At 41.2% G+C, this 14,214-nt stretch overlaps 1 protein-coding gene across 1 annotated transcript; it reads left to right on the plus strand.

The window, feature by feature from the left end:
* The first annotated feature begins 1,137 nt into the window (after positions 1 to 1,137).
* On the plus strand, positions 1,138 to 12,824 carry LOC147912830 (caspase recruitment domain-containing protein 8-like). The gene is given in 8 exon segments (XM_087421435.1): positions 1,138 to 1,847; positions 2,209 to 2,438; positions 2,516 to 2,596; positions 2,599 to 2,774; positions 7,409 to 7,534; positions 7,862 to 8,014; positions 9,170 to 9,203; positions 12,128 to 12,824. Coding segments are annotated over 8 exon segments (1,266 nt in total). The 5' UTR covers positions 1,138 to 1,647; the 3' UTR covers positions 12,394 to 12,824.
* Positions 12,825 to 14,214: the final 1,390 nt, after the last annotated feature.

The following is a 14,214-nucleotide window of genomic DNA, read 5'->3' on the forward strand; positions in this document are numbered from 1 at the left end:
TGGTGGACAGGTTTTAGTGGAGCTTCCAGACTAAGACAGACTAGGAAGAAGGACCTGGCCATGCACTTCCCAAAAATATTGGCCATGAAAACCCTATGAATAGCAGTGGAGCATGGTCTGATATAGCATTGGAAGGTGAGAGGATGGTGCAAAAAGAACAGGCAGGGCTCTGCTCTGCTGTACACGGGGTCACTAGGAGTCAGAATGGACTCAACGGCACTGACAATAAATAATAAAAGAAGAGGGAGAGTAGTCAAGACACACTGGGTTCTAGAGAGCTCCTTGGTTCTACTATCCTACACTTTATCCAAGTCATCTCTCGATAGTCTAGAGCAGTACTGTTCAACAGAAATTTCAACCAAGGAGCTGAATTCTTAATTAAATCAAATTACGTTAAATTTAAGTAGCCTCTTTTGGTTAGTGACTACCGTTTGGATGATACAGCTCTAGGTTTTAATCACATCTTCATTCTTTTTTTTTTTTTTTTTTTTTTTTTTTTTAAAGATTTTATTTATTTATTTTTTCCCCCCAAAGCCCCAGCAGATAGTTGTATGTCATAGCTGCACACTCTTCCAGCTGCTGTACGTGGGACACGGCCCCAGCATGACCAGAGAAGCGGTGCGTTGGTGCGCAGCCGGGATCCGAACCCGGGCCGCCAGCAGCAGAGCGCACGCACCCAACCACCAAGCCACGGGGCCGGCCCTCACATCTTCATTCTTTAACTGCTTCTTGCTATTTTCCTTATTTTTGACACAAAAGGACCCCAGTCAGCAGCATAGCAGAAGAGGACTCTACACGGAGAGAAGAATCAGGTAATTGGCTAATATAGAGCAGGGGCCATGGGTGTGTCAGTGGGTTGATGGAAGTGTCCTGTGGTTTTATGTGGAGAACACAGTTGTGAGGTCTTATGGCAGCAAAGATCAAAAGTAATTTTTCTCATCTCTAATATGGTGCACTCCGCAACTTAAAGGGGATATGAAGTACTTGTGATCTTAGCCATTACTTCTGGAATCGATTCCATATTCCAAACACTCTATTAGGGATGTTACACATAATCTCTTTTTATTATCCACAGAAACTCTATGAGTGGATTGTGTTGACTCTATTTTAAAGACAAATAAAACAAACTTGGAGGTGATAAGTCTTCCAGGTCGTAGGACCACTTCTCATCTCAGAGCCTGAGCAGTGGGCACGGAGTCCAGCAGTGCCTGCATGCTGCTGCTAAGGCTCTCCCCACTGGGTCAGGAATGCTCAAAGAACCAGGGGATGGTCTGTGATGCCTCGGGGTGGTGGCGGATGTGAGGACAAACACGTGTTCCTCTGTCTCTTCAGCTTTTGCGCTTGTTCCTTTTCTGGACTTGACTTTCCTCACCAGCAGAAGGTATTATCTACTATTTGGGACCACGTAGAAATTTAACTGCCTTGGTTTCTGCCCGAGACAAATGCAGCCCACCAACAAAACTGTCCAGCCTGGCTTCCCTCTTAAATTTGGGGGTACAATTTTACTAGTGACAAAGAACACTCTTGTGCCCTTCCTTGTCTGGATTCAAAGAACAGAGCCCTATGTTCTAGCCACGTACCCTTCTCTCCAATATCCATATTGCCGACAGCCTGTGTATAATCCAACACCCAAGACTCCTTCTGACCATGCTTTTCCAACAAGCTGCATCTGACTTGGGTGGTATTTTCTTTTCAGGAGTTAGTTGCTCATCAGACAAGCAAGTAGTGCCCCCCTTGGCTGCCACACTCTCTTCTGGGGTTAAACTAGCTTGTAACAGTAATCAGTTTCTGGGACCTGGAGGAATTGTGGATGCTGAGTTGGTCGATCAAAGCACAAACAGATACAGGTAAGAACAAAGATGCTGATTATTTAAATACAACTCTGCTCTAAAGGAAGTCTGTACTACATGATCCTATACATGTGTACATGATACAGTACATGATTCGTCCTTTAAGATACCTGAAATTTTACCAATGTTGTGTTTATTTCATGAACTAAATTGGTACTTTAATTTCAACAAATATAGAATACTGAGAAAGGGGGGCCAGAGAGCCTAATTAACCCCTCAGAGTTTTTTAATATAGTAAAAGTCGCAGATGGGTCTTGAACATTGCCTCACCCCAGAAACTGCATCCTTCTCCACAACTGTTCTTCAAATCAAAGCCCTAGTGTTCTCCCAGCATGACTTCTACTCTGGCTCCTTTCAGGATACACCTCCCCACGGCCGGCTGCTATCTGTGGCCAGCCACACACCTTGGCTTCCTGGTAAGGGCGGCAGTGACTGTGGAGATTGCGTTCAATTCTTGGGGTCAGCATCTGGACCTGGACCTGCAGCACCATGACCAGTGGATGGTGGTGGGCCCCTTGTTTGACATCTCCATGGAGCCTGGGGAGGCCGTTGCTGAACTCCACCTCCCCCACGTCATCTCCCTCCAAGGTAATGAGGGGAGAGAGGCCACTGTGGGGAGGTCAGGGAACATTCTGCCTTACTGCCACTGTGCTTCTCCTACCCAGATGAAGTCGATGTCTCCTGGTTCCAAGTTGCCCATTTTAAGGAGGAAGGGATGATCCTGGAGCGACCAGCCTGGGTGGAGCCTTCTATGCCGTCCTGGAAAACCCCAGCTTCTCTCTGATGGGAATCCTGCTGAGTATTGCCAGGGGGACCCGTCTCTCAGTCCCCATCACTTCCACGGCACTGATCTATTGTCACCTCCACCCTGAAGATATTAAATTCCACGTGTACCTTATTCCCAGTGATTCCGTGCTAAGGAAGGTAAAGCTGAGAGATTTTGGAGGCCATGAGAAGATGCGAGTTACCTTTCCAGCTTGTCACTTCGGACCTTCCATCTCCTTATTAGGCAGAAAAGACCAAGCATGGTTTTCATGTATAGACGTATGGATCACCCTTCATGAGGTCAATCCGTGGGTGCTGACCCTTGAGCTATATGCAATGATCTGCAATAGAAATTCAGTTCTACTACAAATGGAGCTTCCCTCTTCTGGCTCTCAAGGAAAAGGAAAAAGAGAGAGGAGACTTTTGGAGGATTGGCAGGAGTAAGATGCAGAGATTCCACTGCAGAATTTTAAATTGGTGATTTCTGAATTAAACCCACACTTGCCCCTCTGGAGTCATCCTCCTCCTATTCAGTGGCGTCTCCCTCTAATGCATTTGCAAAAGGCTCATTGCCCCCCACCCTGTCCTGGGTTAGTGATAAAGCAGATGCGCTGGTCCCTGCAAATCCACAGCTTCTGTGATCCTGGATAAAGTACCACATCTGTCCCTCCAGCCTCGGTGGAGAGGAGACAGGGGGATGATTACATCTGATTTGACTGCCCTGTTATTTAATGCTCCTACATCCCAATAACAACAGGCAGGTGGGTGCCTGGCAGTATTTGGGGTTGTGAGTAACTGTGGGTATTTAAAATACAAGAGGAAATGGTTAAATCAGGATGCTAAAGATGACCATTCCTAGCTTACACAGGAAAAGAAGAAAACAACAACAACAAAAACAAATTCTTGTGGGACTTTTCATTTTGGACACACCCCAGTTCCCGGCCTCATCTTGCTATTTCTTCTTCCTTCCTTGACCCCAAATCTCGTATGATAACTTCCCTCATACCTTACTGATACAATAGAAACAACGAGATGGAAATGACCTCATGTTTCCACCATCAACTTTGTAAGTCTAATTCTGCACCATCTTCACTTTTCCCGTTCTGCTACAACCGACGAAGCCGCCCTCTGCTTGAGCGAGGCCATGACTTAAAACATGTCCTGGATCCCTTTCCTTCCTGTCGTACATAGGACACCACACATTGAGGCATCTTCCCTCACCTCCTCCGTCGGTCTCTCCTACCTTAGTGCATCATTCCCATCAGCAAACCAAAATCTAGCATAGCTACCATATTGGAAATGCCTTTCTGGACCATTCTTCCTTCTCCAAACATAGTTTCTATTTTTCTCTTATGCTTCTTAGCAAATGGATCAACAGCTCTGTGGATCCATAGTCTTGATAATACTCAGTTTTCACTCTGTCCTCAAATCCCTCTAACTGGATTACTTCACCACCATTCCTTAAAATGGCTCTGTTTAAAGTCACCAGTGACTTCCACATTGAATAATTCTTACCTGAAGTCTCAGCAGCATGTTATATCGTTGATCACTCCCTTCCTTGGAAACAGTCCTCTTGAATTCTTTAACACTGTATTTTCCCAATTTCTCAGTTACTGTTCTCGCCTTTCTTCAAACTGCCTCTGCGGGATCTTGATCTGAAACTCCCTCTGAATCTCGAGTTCCCAGGGCTGAATATTGGACTCTCCTTTCTCCTTTCCGTACTCACTGATGGTCTTAGTGAATTCTTTCAGTCCCAAAATTGAATTCCATGTAAGAGAGGGATTCCTAAATCTGTATCTCCAGTCCTGGTCTCTCTTCCGAGCTCTGAATTGTAACTGCCTGACTTAGCATTCCCATTTGACTGCTTAATCAGTGTATCTAACCGTATATATTAATTTCACTTTCTTCCCTAAAACTGTCATTTCAACTCTCTTCCCCACTGAGGATAGAAAACCAAGTTCCGTTAAGTCATTCAAACCAAAATCTAGAATATCATCCTTGATTCCTCCATTTCCTTTCTTTTCCACATCCAATGTATCATTAATACCAATCAACTTTACTTTCATTGTGTTTCAGGAAATATTTATGGAGTTACCATCTACAGAGAAACAGATGATAAATAAATAAAGAGATATATGGGTACATGTATCTTTACTTTCAAAGCAAAGATAATATAACTTGAATCAGTCTCATTTCCCTTCATCGTCATTGCCAGCTTTAGTTCGATCCACTACTACCGTCTTTTGCTAGAAATATGACTAAACCCTCCGGACTTATCTCACTGGTTCCATTGTTTTTCATCTATTTTTTATCTAGCAACAGGGAGATCTTTTACAAGCATAAATAATACCATATCCCTCCTTGACCAAGACTCTTCCGTGAATCTTTATTACCCTTAGACCATGAACCAGATAATTTACTCTGGCTACGGCATTACTTGGGCCTGAATGGCCTCTCTTGTCCATCTCCCGCCACTCTCTTCTCACACATTATGTTCCAGCGCCAATGACCTGCATTGTACTACCCCGGATACTCCAAGAACTCTTGCTGCTGGGCCCTTGCCTATTTTGTTTCCTCTGCAAGACTGGCTTCTTCCCATCTTTCTAGTGTTTGCCTTAATGTCTCTGCTTTAGAAAGTTTATTTCCAGACTCTCCAGTTTGGTCCAGCCCTCCTGTTATTTTTGATCGCTGCACTCTCTTCCTTCCTGCCAACGTACTCATATATCTCTTTATTGAGGACAATAAAGAGATTCTCTGTAGATTGTAAACTCTGTAAATGGGAGAGACCATTTCTACTTAATAATAAATTAGTTAAAAGCACAGTGTAAGGCCTTTTGTAGGCACTCATGAAATTTTTTTGACAGAATGAATGAAAGGTGGTCTCTCTTCCTCTGTTTGTAGGAGAAGGAGAGAGTAGAAACCTTTTCTTCACTTGAAACCGCAATTTAAACTCAAAATGTCTATTGTTTCCCTGAGGACTTTCCCTGCTTACTTCAAGAGCGATGTAGTCCAATGTGGTAGCCATTGGCTACATGTGGGTATTGACTACTTGAATTGAGATGTACTGTAAATTTAAAAAAAACACAGATTTTGAAGACAATATAAATTAATATAAATTCTTATGTTGATTACATGTTTAAATGATAATATGTTGGGTTAAAAGAATTATATCATAAACATATTACTAAAAGTAATTTCACCTGCTTCTTTTAATTTTCTTAAAAATGCAGCTGTTAGAAAATTTGAAATTACATTTGGGGCTCGCTTTATATTTCTATTCAATAGCGTGGCTCCAGGGAAATTCATTTACCCATTCAACAAATATTTATTCTGTGCCTTGCGTATTCCAGGCACTATTTTAGGGACTGGGGATACATCAGTGAACAAAACAAACAAAAACAGGATAACCAAAGCTATCGTATGGAATGTTTGTGCTATAGGAAAAATATATGTGCAAATGATAAGTGGTATAAAAAATAAAGAAGATTAAGGGACTGCTTCGAGTTTCAATCCATAAGACCAACTAAGTATAGTGGCATGTCTCTGAATATCTGCAGAAATCTGCTCTTAATGATAGCCCATCAAAGTTATACTGACGTCTTCTCATAGTGATAACCCATCAAAGTTATACTGAGGTCTTTGATTATTTTAGTTCCAGCCTCTTATTATTATAATTTCAATTAAGTGTATCTCTTCATTTAAAACAATTCTTCATCAGAGATGGCATGACACTTTATTGTCTTTCCTCCGTCAGTTTCTTTTCATCGCTCTGTAGTTGTTACTCTTTATTAGTGGATATATAGGGAGTGACTCCTTGTATGTATAGCTCTCCACCTCCCTTCTCTGCCTCCTGCCCATCATGGTGTCATCTCTGTGATCAATACAATTTGAAATTTTTCTTTCACTTGATCTTCTAGTCCTAAATCAGGTTTCAGTATTGGCCATCCTTTCCTTCAAATGTATCTACTGATTTTTTAAACTTAATAAAATATGCAGATAATTCGTTGCTCCATAATTTTCACAGTGGACACATCATGTATCCAGCACCTAGATCAAGAATTAGAACATCATCAGTTTCTCTGAAGTCCCCTCTTGCCCCTCCCTGCCCCCTCTCAGTCACTACCTCCCAGAGTATTTACTAACTGGACAAATAACACCATGTACTGTAATTGTTTTTAACAGAAATTCTTGCTCGTTCATTCCATAAAGTCTCTTTTGAGCTGTATCTGAGACTTCTCAGATGTTATTATTATTTCATTGTTTGAGTGTTATTGAGTGTCTTTGGTGGCTGCTCAGATCGTTCTGAGGCTTCTGGACTTCTCAGAGGCCACATCACTTCTGTATTGTTTGCTGGTGCTCAGGAGGTATAGCACCTCACGTGACAGCAGCCCTGCAGTGGAGAGAAGTAAAATCTCTACCTTTCTCCATCATAGATGCAGCTGCAGACACAGAGGGTCCCCTGCTGAGGCACAATAAGGAAGTCTCTTTGTCTCCAGGTTGCAGGAGCACCCGGCCAATCCCTGCCACATTATACAAAGAAAATGAAACTATACAGAGATTTGTAATAAAAAGAAATCCCTTGGCTCTGAGATAATCACCAGTAAAATTTCATTAATACATCTCTTCATGCATAGAGACATATTCATATGTTTCTATCTGTATAAAAATCTTTGTATCAATAGAATCATGTCATACATACTACTTAATACAATATATTGATAAATTTTTATGCCACTACTTCTCTTATTTACTTTTTTTTGCTTTCTAATTTGTTTCTTCCTCTTCTTCCTCAGGCGATAGATGATGAGGAAGCTAAGTTCCATGGTGTGCGTCTGCAGACCTCGCCCCCAGTGGAACCCCTGAACTTTGGTTCCTGTTATATTGTGTCTGGTTCTGCTCACCTGGAAATAATACCCAAGGTCAGTAGAATTTGAATCTAACTCTACAGGTTTCCAATGTTTTGTACTTTTGTAACAAATGGAAGACAAGTGGAGGGTCAGTAGCTCAGACAATTTTTCTCTGAACCACATGCCGCTGAGAGCTAGGCTACACTTCCTTCCATGGAATAACAATATTTCCTAAAATTGTAAACTTAAAAGGATGTTGGTCTCTCTCCCTCTGTTTTCCTCTCAACCAACTATGAGATTATATAAAAAACAGGGGTTAAGTCCATTGGCCAGTTCACTATAGGTAACCCAGCCTTTCTACCCTCCACTGCTTCAAGTCATGTGGTATGTTTCTTCTAGGAGTTGAAATTGTCCTACAGAAGCCCAGGAGAAATCCAGCCCTTCTCTAAGGTCTATGCTGGGAAGATGAAGGAACCAATCCAACTTGAAATTAGCAAAAAAAAAAAAAAAAAAAAAGACTTTGGTCTGGAAGACTTTGGTGTAGCCAGCCAGGTAGGTAGAAGAGTGAGGCTAAAATTTGGGGGAGGAAAACGTGCACCTCTACCCTTGGTTGTAGTAAAATGTGTTAAATGGGAAAATCTATTTATGGTCCCATCCCAGAGGGGAATATAAATCAGTCCATTTATAGTCAACGTGAGGGGTCAGCCCAGTGGCGCAAGCGGTTAAGTGCGCGCGCTCCGCTGTGGTGACCCGGAGTTCGCCGGTTCGGATCCCAGATGCGCACTGATGCACTGCTTGGCAAGCCATGCTGTGGCGGCGTCCCATATAAAGTGGAGGACGATGGGCACGGATGTTAGCCCAGGGCCAGTCTTCCTCAGCCAAAAAAGAGGAGGCTTGGCAGATGTTAGCACAGGGCTGATCTTCCTCACAAAAAATAATATATATATATGTAAGTGAGCCTGGGAGTGACAATGGCCATTGGTGCTAAGAATGGAAATGTCTCCTACCTAGGAGGTAATGAGCAGGAAGCACTAATTATGAGTCAGAAGGAGCGTAAAGTCTATTTAATTCCACCTTCTGTGCAATTTTATAATTGTTGGCATACGTGGAGACTGAGCAGCTGCCAAAGGAGGAGGCCACAAAATTGATCAGAACGTTAAACAACATCAGGGATTTTAGAAAAAATGTAAGACCATGTTGAAAGCTTATTGGTAAGCATTGTTTAATGTTTTCCAAAATGGTTGCTCCAATTGGCAAATCTTCCATCAACTTATGTGTGTCCAAAGTTCTGCATTATCACAATCCTGGTATTATAATATTTAAAAAATATATGTTTAAATCTACTCACTCAATGTTGGTATTTCAAGTCTAACACACATTGGCCTAGATGATAATTTATGTGGGACGGTATGATATAATTTTGTTGTAGCTTTCACACTTCCGAACGTATTGGCTTGCAAATAGAAATAGGAAGAATATTGGAAAAATTTGATCCTTCCTCTGATCATTTTCTTAATGGGCAGTGAGTGACTTTCTACTTACTTGGGTTCCATTAGTATATTAATGTTCAAAACGGGACCCTTATTTCAGAAAATGGAATTAAACTATTTCAGTGGGTTGCATCAAAGATTAGAAAAACTAAATAAGAGTAGATGATTGATCTCATCTCATTCCCCAATTTTTCCCTCTTTTCTAGTGCATCTCCAGTTTGGTGCTGCATAAGCCCCTTCCAGTTTCTCAGGTCAGTGAAATATTTACACCATAAACCAGAGGGATGTGTCTGATTTCAGGAGATCTTTGAGTGGTTTGACGTCGCTCAGTGAGGGTTCATTCCTTCCGTCCTTGTCAGTTACAAAGACGGACCGATGTCAGAGATAAATACAAACAATGAGTATGATTTACCTCAGTGAGCATGTTCGAGTGTAATATGCAGACTGTGAATACGCAACCACATTTTCTTGGGGAAAATATTTTGCACCTGAGAAACTATAAATTAAAATATTTCCATATGGCTGGAAATGGGATGAAGCAAACATGAGACCAGAGAGGCAGGCAAGAAGCAGAAGTCGAAAGTCTAAGAATGACATTTGGAATATTTTGGACTTCAGGCTGAAAGCAAAGGGGAATTATTAAATGATGGATAACAGTGCGTGGATTCTTCCGAACAGTGTGGATGATTGATTGTGGGTGAGGAGTGGACAGGAAGTGGGGATCCAGGTTATGAGGCTGTTGTAAAAATTAAGAAATTGGAGTTGGCATGTAACAGAGAAAGAAATTATTTAAAATAAGCAGTCAAGATCCAGAGAACCTAAGTTCCGTCATCTAGTAAGTACATCCTTATCTCCTAATGCCCTCATCTCCATATTAATTTAAAAGTCATCCAAGGCAGCAATCTGTAATGTCCTGTGTATCTGTGTAAACGCTTGTGTGGCAAATGACAGAAAGCCCGACTTAAATGGACCACAAGTATAAAGGGAGTATCCTGGCTCACATGAATGCAAGGGCGACAGGTGGCACTGACTTCCAGGAAGGCTGATCCATTGGTGCAAATGACGTCACAATGAAGCAATATCACTCCATGTCTCCACCTTGCCTTCCATATCATTGGCTTCAATTGTCAGGCTCCATGCAGTAAAAGTGACAAGCCTCACATCTCAAAAGAGACCATCCAGGAGAAGAAAGCATCTTCTGATCCCTTCCAATGAAGAGAAGGTTCCTCAGGGTGTCACATTGGCTGGAAATGGTAACAAACATATTTCCTGGCCAGCTGGTGTTGTCAGGAAGTCCAGAGAGGCAACCTCGCTAAAAATATAATGCTCCACGTCTGGAGTTGTGGTTGGGTTCAAATTAAACTATGGATCTTGGTTAAGAATCAGGTAAAGATGATTTCATGAAGGAAATTGAAAAAACTTCCCTGTAGGGGGTGACTGTGCAGCACAACAAAAGGTCTCTATACTTCCTATTATACAAGGCTCTTGAGCAAGAATTACCTATTACCTGTTGTCTGAAGGATAAAACTGAATCTCATCAGCCTAGTCTACAACACCCTTTAGAAGCTGATCCCAGTCCACAGCTTGAGTCAAATCTTCATTCTGGCTGCCATGCACTGTAAATCACAACATCTCTTTCTCTCTCTTTTCCTTTTTGCCTGGTGTCATCCTGTATTTAATACCAAAATCCTCCTCCTCAAATCCTCCTCTGATACTAGCTCTTCTGTGAAGCCTTTGCTCTAAAGTTAGTCATCCCCTCCTTTGTGACCGTAAAGCTATGGTTACATTTCTCCTTTATGGCATTATAGTAATAAAAATGACGATGATGATGATAAATGCAACTTATCAAACATCTGTAGTATGCTAAATATTCTGGGTATCTATATTTATGCTACATATCCACCATGTCTATTTAGTCTTGTCAATAAACTTTGGCTGGGCTTCACCAGAGAATCATGAAGGAACGTCAGAGTGAACATGGAAATGTTCACGAAATAGCAATCATGTATGGAGCATCTCTGTAGATGCAGGTAGCACAAGACAGACACAGACCCTGCACTCATGGGGTTTATATTCTAACATGTGACAACAATGAAACTAATTTCACAGTGATTATCAAAATACAGTTGTGATATGTGTTCCAAAGGAAAATTGGAGGGATTTAAGAGAGGATGTAACAGGGGGCTCTGATGTAACTTTGAAGGAGTGAAAAAGTCACGGAGTGCATCCCAGAGAAAGTAAAAGAGTGAAGTTTATGCTCAGTGCTGAAGATTGATGGGAAGTTGCTAAACAAATGGGAGAGGTGAAAAGCAATTCAGGCAGCAGGAATAGAATAAGATAAGAATCTTCCTGTGGCTGCAACTTCACCTAAATTTAGGAGTCATTGAATGTAAAATTCCACATAAACATTTTGACATAAATACCAAGATCTCACAGAAATTGCATCATTAAATTAACCTGTTTGGTTGTAGCCCCAGATGACCGGACATTAATTATCTGTGCCATTGTGTTAAGAAAAAAAGTTGAGGGGCATAAACTGTACATAAAATGTAAGCATTCTTTTAGGGAGGAAACTGAGGTACAAGAAAGTGATGTAACTTGGCCAACGTCACACAGACACTGATTATGGGCACCAACATGAACCCTGAGTCTGCATGATGGAAAAATACATTGTGTTTCCCCCAGTGCTTCTATTTCCTTTGTGTTGTACTTATCCAGTTATATCTCTTTCTACACAGCTTATCAGAAAAGGCTTGAGGGCAGGGAACCAGCCTAATCCATCTGCATATCTCTAGCATCATGTGTGGCTACTGACAATTTATGAACTTGCAGATTTTTGTTCAATTGTTGATGGATATATGAATGTGTAGCAAGATAGAGCCCCGTGTAGGGTTCCAACGAAAAACAGAAAGTAGCAAAGGCAAGGCTCTCAAAGCTTGGAGGGGGAAGGGATGGGATTGAAGAAGATGCATTCATTGTCTGTACATAAATTCATGGACCACTGAAAATTGATCACTTACCCTGGGAATGTGTGTGTGTGTGTAAGATTTAGGCAACATGTGAAAGAGAATGGTAAATATCTCCACACAGAATTATGACTTTTAGGTGAGCATAGGTTCTGAATCCTGTAAGTGAGCTGTTCCTCCCTAAGTCTGCAACTCTTCGTTCCATCCAGGTGCAGCCTTTGTGAGGCAGCATCTCCGACAGCTCCAAGCCAGAATGGGGGACCTGAATGGGGTGCTGGATGATCTTCAGGACAGTGAGGTCCTCACTGAGAATGAGAAGGAGCTGGTGGAGCAGGAGCAGACACGGCAGAGGAAGAATGAGACCCTGCTGAGGCTGGTGAGGAATAAAAGGGACCAGGCCCTGGAGCTGCTCTTCAGAAGCCTTGCTGAAAGAGACCCTTACCTGGTGTCCTACCTCAGACAGCAGTACATGTAACAGTGACTCAGATAGATACTCAGGAAGAGGGAATCCAGTGTTCTCCACTGGAAATGGATAAATGGAAATGTGATCATTGGGTTCAGTATCCAAGACATCTGGGTAACATCTATCCATCACACAGGCTGTATTGAGGACTAATATGTAACTCAGCAGATACCTCTGTACTGTATCCTAATATCTTAACCTCAAGAATATCTGAAGAGAGTAGTAATATTTCTACTACATATTTTCCAAGCCCGGCTACAAAAATCACTATTTCATCCACTGGCACACTTCTTGGAGACCAAGGGTGGAGGAAGGCAAAGGCAAGTGTGTTTATGATTGACAAGGCCCAGGGAGGCAAATTCTCCTGATTCATGTGGAAAGCAATTCCAGTGAACATTCCATTTGCAGTCTCACCTTCTCACAACTAAAGCCAGGAATGCTTACAAAAACTCTCTGTTGTGAACATTCAAGACATTCACAAGTATTCATGGTGGTGTTTTTAGAAATGTGCTGTGCCTTGAACATTTTATCTAATGTTATTATTACTAGAATGATGTAAATACACTTGATGGAATAGAGCACAGGAATGGAAAAACAAAATACAAACATGAGCCGAAACCTTTTTGCCACTGATATATAAGCTGCTAACAGGAATGTGCAGGCCAAATTTTCATGGAACAGCTCCATGGAACACATAGATGGAGTGTGGATTAGTGGACCAGGAAGAGGAAAATGAGGAACATCCAGCTAATTCTGAGAGAGGTCTTTCCAGCTGAGTACCTCACAAAAATAAGCAGAACCCAATATTTGGATTATACCATTTGACTCTGTCATTTTATATCCATTCCAGTTGTCTTTTGATTAGTGTTTGCATGGCACATCTATTTCTATCCTTTTACTTTTAACCTACTTATTTCATTACATTTGAAGTGTGTTTCTAGAAGACGGAGTATAGTTGTGTCGGTTGGGTCTTTTTTTTAAAACCCAGTTTGAGAATCTCTGCCTTTAATGGGTCTATTTGGCCATTTACATTTAATGTAATTATTGATATGTTAGGATTTAGCCTAGATAAGCCACTTTATTTTTTATTTTCTGTTTGTTCCCTTTGTTTTGCATTCTTGTCTTTCCTTTCTTACCTTTTAAGGTAAGGAAACATTTTAAGGGTTATTTGAAGAGTTTTTAGTATTCCACTTTAAGTTATCTATTGCGTTTTGGACAATATGTGTTTGCATATTTTTTAGTGATTGTACTTGAGATGAAAATACACACACTGAATTCATCACTGTTTACTAGTATCAACAGTGTACCAATTAACGTGGAAACTTTACCACCATTTAGGCCATGGTACCCTTCCTCTTTTAGGATACATTTATCTTCAATACTACCTCTCTTTCTATCTTAAAATCCCAATCAGAAAAATATTGAAATCCAAATTATGTTTTTTACTTTCAATTGTTGAGTATGTTTCAAGAACCCATGAAGAGTATAATCTATTATATTTGCCCAGATATTTACCATTTCTCTTGATCCTCCTTTGATCCTGATAGTCCAGATTTCATTCTGCTATTTTTTTTTTGCCTTATCTCTAAAGAACTTTCTTTAGCAATTTTTGTAGAGCAGATCTCCTGACTATGGATCTGCCTAGTTTTCCTTCTTCCAAAGATGCCTTTATCTTGTCTTCATTCTTGAAGGGTATTTTTGCTGGATATAATGGCAGTTCTTTTATTTCAGCCACACATTTCTGGATTCCAGGGTTCTTAATGAGAAATCTGCAGTCATTCAAATTGTTTCCCTGTGGGTGATGCGTCATTTTTCTCTGGTTGTTTTCAGGAT

Source organism: Ceratotherium simum, chromosome 33, assembly GCF_057802395.1.
Source record: "Ceratotherium simum simum isolate JZ-2026a chromosome 33, ASM5780239v1, whole genome shotgun sequence".
Classification (NCBI taxonomy): Eukaryota; Metazoa; Chordata; class Mammalia; order Perissodactyla; family Rhinocerotidae; genus Ceratotherium; species Ceratotherium simum.